Source organism: Cariama cristata, unplaced genomic scaffold (genome assembly GCF_000690535.1).
Source record: "Cariama cristata isolate BGI_N322 unplaced genomic scaffold, ASM69053v1 scaffold17740, whole genome shotgun sequence".
NCBI classification, from domain to species: Eukaryota; Metazoa; Chordata; class Aves; order Cariamiformes; family Cariamidae; genus Cariama; species Cariama cristata.
Window position 1 is genome coordinate 59 of NW_009594240.1, and position 6,502 is coordinate 6,560.

The window sequence follows — 6,502 nt, forward strand, 5'->3', positions numbered from 1 at the left end:
ACCGCCGAGCGCCGTGTGGAGATTCCCGTCAGGTGAAAAGGCCTGGCCTGCGGCCGGTGGGGAGCGCGGGGTGAGGAAGCTCTGGAACGCAGGTGGTAAAGGAGCTCGGAGCCGGGACTGGCAGTCGGTGCCTGGCAGTCTCCTCTGCGTGGAGGAGTGCTTGCCAGCGCTTTGTTTACTTAAGACATGATGCCATAGCTGCAGTGTGAACTTTTTTTATTAAGTGCATCCTGTAAGGCTTTGCTTTACACCTCCTTTACCCCACAATAAATCATTCCGGATTTGGAAGCAGAAATGGCAGATTCTCTGCTTGTCAAACACCCATAGTGACTGTCCCTGAAACAACTACGGCAGTAGGCCTTTCTTTAAGATGAAGCAGGCATTTCGATGACAATTTTGCCAATGTTCTTGTTTTCTTCCATGATCCTGTGTGCCTCTGCAATCTCGTGCAGAGGGTAAACGCTGTCAACAAATGGTTGGAGATGAGGGGAGGTTCCTCCGGAAAAATACGGCAGGACACACATTTTCTGTGAAGGTTTTCACCAGCTGTTCCTTATACTAAATCAAAAATGAAAGCATTTTGAAGATTCCAATCATTTAATTCACAGAGGCATCTTTAAGCACAGCATACAAAATGTGCAGAGTTCTCGGGAGACTTTCTGACAGTCTCATAATGAGATGGACATGTAAACATGTAAACATCTGACAGGTGTAGATTACAAACAAGAATAAAACTTCTAGCTTAATTATATTTTAATTGAATTAAATTCTCCAAACAACTGGTATAAGCTCAATGCAGGACCATTTAAACTCAAACTGATAAAATTCTTGAGAGTATTATGTGTTAGACTACAGACAGAATCTATCCTAGGACTCTACGCTGCTGTCCTTTACTGTAATATCTGAAAATTTTCCACATAAAGTGATTTTTCCTTAGTAATTTCTGGGTACCCAAATGGCCTCCGTCTCTACTTTGAAAAATGATCTAATAGAGGTTTTTCTTCCCCCTCTGCCCCCAACTTGATCAAGTTGCCTGATCACTTGAGTTTTGTTTTTTCTTAGGCCAAATCTTTAATTTATGGTACTTGTGAAGTACATTAAGAAGTCCTGGGTATTATTCCTCTGATTCAGTAGTTGTAAAAGGGAGGCATTTGCTAAAAACAGAAAAGGGACATCATAACTTAATTTTGCAATGTTTTTGAAAGTATGTAGTAACAGTTCAAAGTGGTGCTTTTTTGGTAATAATGCGTTAGATTCTGCTTTAACACTGGTATCAAAAGAGAGCTCTCAAAACAAGATCAAACTGTATACACTGTTGCAGCCATTACTTGCCTCCTTGTCTCGTGATCGTAATAGACTTGTATGGATGCTCGCTCTTTTGGAAAGCAGCCTTGCAAGCAAATCTCCGTGTACTTCACCTCCACTCAGTAGTCCATAAATAATCCACCGGCCATCAGTACTCAGACAGTTGAGATTCTTCTCCCAGTATGAGCCACCAACACAATCTAAAATAACATCTACTCCAGAACCTCAAGTAGAAACAGAAAAGACTTCAGCAATGTAGTCAAGCTACATTAAAAGTAGGATAATTTCATGCAAAAATGAAGACCTTTTCAAGACCTTTCAATAATCAAGAACTTTTCACTAAAATCTTCATTCTTGTAGTTGAACCCCGCAGCTGCTCCAGCATTTGCTATTGCTTTCAGTTTCTCTTCAGTTCCTGCTGTCACGATGGGAATTGCTTTGCCAGTCTTACTAGCTGAATGGCTGCCATACCAACTCCACTAGCTCCAGCATGGATCAGCACTCTCTCACCCTTCTGTTCTTTATAGGTACAGAATCAATTCTGCAATTCTTATTTAAATCTTTCTACTGAAATTAGGAATTGGCACAATGACTTGTACGGGATTCTAGAATCAGGCACCAAAAAAGAATCACTGTAGATATCTAGATGCAGACTCTGTCATAAACCATCCCAAATGCTTAGAAAAGCTCCATTTTTCCAACAGTAAGAGAACTTAAGTTTTGTTCCCATGTTCAAACACTTACAAAGACAAGTGTGAGGATTTGGTCCCCCAGGTACTTGTGGAGGCAACAATAACACAGGTACAGTATTTATGCCCCAAATGAACACAAAGCCAAAGAGAGTCCATGCAGAAAATGGCACAATTACAGCAAGGAAAGGTACATTCTTGGGCTGAACAGGATGGTAGGTTGTACTACTGGGGTCATTACTGTCTGCTCCTTCACCCACTAAAGTGACAGTTGAAATTGAGTTCAAGTGCATAAACGTTAGGAGGTACACACTCCTCAACTGTAACAGCATCTGTCACATAGAGGTTCTTACCTTGGGTGAACGCCAAGACCTTTTCACTAAAATCTTCATTCTTGTAGTTGAACCCCGCAGCTGCTCCAGCATTTGCTGTTGCTTTCAGTTTCTCTTCAGTTCCTGCTGTCACAATGGGAATTGCTTTTGCCAGTCTTACCAGCTGAATGGCTGCCATACCAACTCCACTGGCTCCAGCATGGATCAGCACTCTCTCACCCTTCTGTATTTTACCTGAAGGAGGACGTAACGGAAATGGTTACCCTTTTGGCATCACCTTTGGATTAAAATGTGATCGGGGTGGAAAATACTGAAGAGGAAGCTGAAAGAGGTGCCCTTGAGTGGGCTTTGTTTACATCTTCATGTTCGTCATCAAAGAAACAAATCCAGAGCTAAGAGAGCTCACAGTGTACCGACAGCACTCCATTTTACCGACTTCAGTGGAATGACTTTAGCTTAGCCCTGTCCAGTTCTGGGTATCCGTGACCAAGCTCCTTAGGTGAGTGCTGTCAGCCTTTTTATACCGGGACCATCCACTGCTGCTGACAGAAAACACACTTGGAGGATGTTAATACTGAGAAATCAGGGACTCAACAGTGGAGAAATACCAAAAGCACTGGAAAACATTAAGGACCAGTTCGACCTTTCATTTTACCATCTATCATTTGCCTTAACGGATTCATTTGTGTTCCACTGATTGCTACTGGAAGTGAGGCACCAAGTAGTCCTGGAGATGTGGTCCTTATTGACTACAGACCCCCAGGAAGCAACAGTGCTCAAAGCGAGTAACTTTCCTGTAGTGAGGAAAGTTACTTGTCTGTAACTTCTGCTCTTTAGTGGAGCTTTTAGGTGCTACTGCTGAAGAGGGTAGAAGAAGGATGTCAACTGCGGAAACCGTGGCAAGTGCTACTGTTAATGCCTCAGTAGCACATTTTCAAAATGAAGAGTGTGAGCTTCCGTCTGTTTTAAATCAGCTCAGAGGAGATTTTACCTACAATTAAGGTCTCTGTGAAACAAGGTATGAGAAGAAGTTGTCTACTGTAGATCCACAGGCACTTAGTGAGAAAGTTTATTATATGCAAGTTTATATATAAACTTGCAGCAAGTTTGAATCTTTAGAAGTAGGATGTGTTTTCAGTTGTTTGGAGAACACGTAAGTTATTTCAGGGGTCAGGCTTAATGGAAATTGCTATTCAAGCTGAGAAATATAAATGAAAAGAAAAACTGACCATCTTTCCATATCCTTCCTTGTAAATACGCAATCAGCAGGGTAAGTTGTGACTGGGGAGATGTGGTCAAAATTTCAGGATTTGGGTCTGGCATACTGGATTCTGACCCACATGAATGGAGTTACAGAGAGAAGGCTCTTTGAAGGCAAAGAGCATTCAGACTGAGACAACAAAGAGAGGATTTCATAACAGAAAGGAAGACAAGCCATTTTGGTGGGACAGATTCACAAATACGCCTCTCACCTACAAAATGCAGCAGCTGAAAGGCTGTTAACCAGGCTTCAGGAATGGCTGCAGCCTGAATGAAAGTCATATCGTTGGGAATTGGCATCAGGTAGCCTTCGGGTACTGTAACGTATTCTGCCTGGCCACCTCCGGAGAGCAGAGCCATCACTGCATCACCAATCTTCCACTGGCCCTTGCAGCCAGGTCCGAGCCCAGCCACGCTCCCAGCTGCTTCTAAGCCTAAAATATCACTTGCTCCTTTGGGGGGAGGGTACTTCCCTCTCCTCTAAAACAAAAGAAAAGAGAGGGCAAGGAAGGAAAAGCCGCACATCGGTGAGTGTAATGACCTGCAATATTTTGTTCACATGCCTCCAACCTAAATTCCTATTTATTTAATCCTGATTTTGCTCTATGCAAATGTTCCAGTAATTTAAGAATCTTCTGTCCTCTGGCAACGCTTCTTGTTTCCTAAGTATGTTTTATTCTTAAAACTCTGTGTGCAAATTCAATTTATTGCAAGCCCGCTTTGTCCAGGCCAGTCCGTGCTGGGGAGGCATTATGGTCTCCAGTTGCAGAGCGTGGCTTTCAGCTCAGATTAAAGCAGCTCAGACTTAACAATTTGAATGTGATTTTCCCCCGCTGGAACTGAGCCAATGGAACATTTCATGTTTGTCTCAAGTGCCCGGAGAATGGTCTAAGCATCTAGAAAGACTGGAGCTTTGGCTTTACATCTTTTCTTGAAAGGCAGCTGCCTTTCCATGCCACCCCAGTATTGCAGTGACCCAGAACAAAACATTTATCTGCTGAATCAACAGATATCTCTTCTTTCAGCCCAGTGAACTCTCCCATCTAAATGCTCACCAGGCCCAATCTCTTTTAACTCTTCAGATTCATCAAGACTTCAGATAGGGGCTTGAAAAATTTGGGTCGTTTTCAGGTGCATAAATCTCCTTAACATACACATACCTGGAGTAAATCAGCCCTATTCAGAGCACTGGCAGAGACCTTCACAAGAACTTCTCCTTCTCCTGGATATGGTTTCATCACTTCTTTCACATAGAGATTTTCTGGGCCTCCTGGGCAATCAAAATAGACTGCCAACATTTTCTCTGGAAAGGAAAAAAAAAAACAAAACACACGCAAAAAACCCAGCATGAATGCAGGCACACTTATGTGCAGCTGGAAAATCTCAGTAATCAGTAACCACAGCTCCACAGACTCCACTCTGCAGATGGACAACGCAAACTGTGACACAGTTCGAAGGCAGAAGAGGGGAGGGCTGCCAGAAGAAGCTGAGGAGTTATAATGCAATGAAACACATTAGCACTGGGATACAACATATCATTGCAAAAGCCATGTGACAAACGATGAAGATGACCTTGCATCAAGTCATAGGCTTTAACCCTGCACCAAGCCACGCGTGGATCCAGCAGCACTGGCTACCTACCCACCTTAACTGTAAAACGTAACACATAAATGACTGCCTGCACGGTTAGGGCTCCAGTGCTCAACTGACTAAAGGACACAGGCCCTTAAAATAGTAGACACAAATGGGATTTTAAAACTCGCAGCAGAAAGAGCCTTTATTTGACACATCTAAAATTATGATTCAGCCCACAGATGGCAACTTGAAGGTACACAAAGGCACAATGGTGAGTTAGAATAAATGAAAGATAACAAATGGTTTTAAAAATTCCTATTTCCCTTGCTTCAGCAGGTGATTCCTGTGTGCCTGATGTGCTCTAGTAAAGAGTCCGACTGCTGCAGGAGTCTTTCAAGTAACTCCTCAGACACGGTTCCTCGGTTTTGGCACCAGCAGTTGTTGAGATGGGCTGAGATATCAAACCTCCTCCCACCTGGCAAAATCAAATCTGGAGCAGTCTTCCTCTGCCCCCCTGGGTGCTGGGTGGAAGGAGATGAGAAGAAGAGGGAATCCCAACGGGAATGACTGCATTACTTCCTGAGAGCAGGTACTATACTAAATACAGTATAGGGCTGCTGCCCAAACATGTGTGCAGGGTGCACTGCAAGCCAGAGCCTCTTCAAGTAAACAGCATTGTGTGATAAAACAGCATGCCCTCTGTAAAAATCACTTGCATTATGGTATCTGCACAGGGGAAGCTAAGTGCATACTTAATTATTTGTGGTAAGACTGCAAATGTGAAATGATAAACACCTTAAAACCCCAGGAATGTAAATCCCCACGGGGTGGTGCACTATGGCTATTTTATGGTGAATAAACACTTCCAATTATGTGTATAAAATGTAACTTAAAGGCTTTTATTTCAGAGACTGGTTGTCTATTTGTTGTTTTCAGCCAAATGATTTAATCCAGTCCCACAAAATGTGTCTGTATTAGCACAAAAACTTCATGGGAAGCCCACCAGGTACCACCCCACAACAGATCCTTCTGCTCTCTTAATCTGTCCAAATTTAGCCAATTAAAAATAAGAAGTGAAAGAACCTTTTGTCCCTCTTCCAACACAGTCCACTAACCTGCTTTCTTATAAACACTTGTCTTTGTTGCTAGAAGCAGACCCACCACCAAAAAAAAAAAAAAAAAAAAAAAAAAAAAAAAAAGTGAGGATTCAAATGCCTACATTGCTTTCAAATGCACAGAAAACCACAGGAATTGAAAACCAAGTTTCCCACCAAGTGCAACAACTTCAAACTGTCAGATCTGCGAGCAGTGGCCCAAAACAACAATTTAAAGAAGTTACGT

General features: G+C 42.7%; 1 protein-coding gene across 1 annotated transcript; it reads right to left on the minus strand.

Annotated features, from left to right (window-relative positions):
* Window positions 1-365: 365 nt before the first annotated feature.
* On the minus strand, window positions 366-4,889 carry TP53I3 (tumor protein p53 inducible protein 3). The gene is given in 6 exon segments (XM_009697368.1): window positions 366-518; window positions 520-558; window positions 1,333-1,529; window positions 2,348-2,560; window positions 3,799-4,066; window positions 4,747-4,889. Coding segments are annotated over 6 exon segments (1,008 nt in total). The 5' UTR covers window positions 4,885-4,889.
* Between the last annotated feature and the right edge of the window lie 1,613 nt (window positions 4,890-6,502).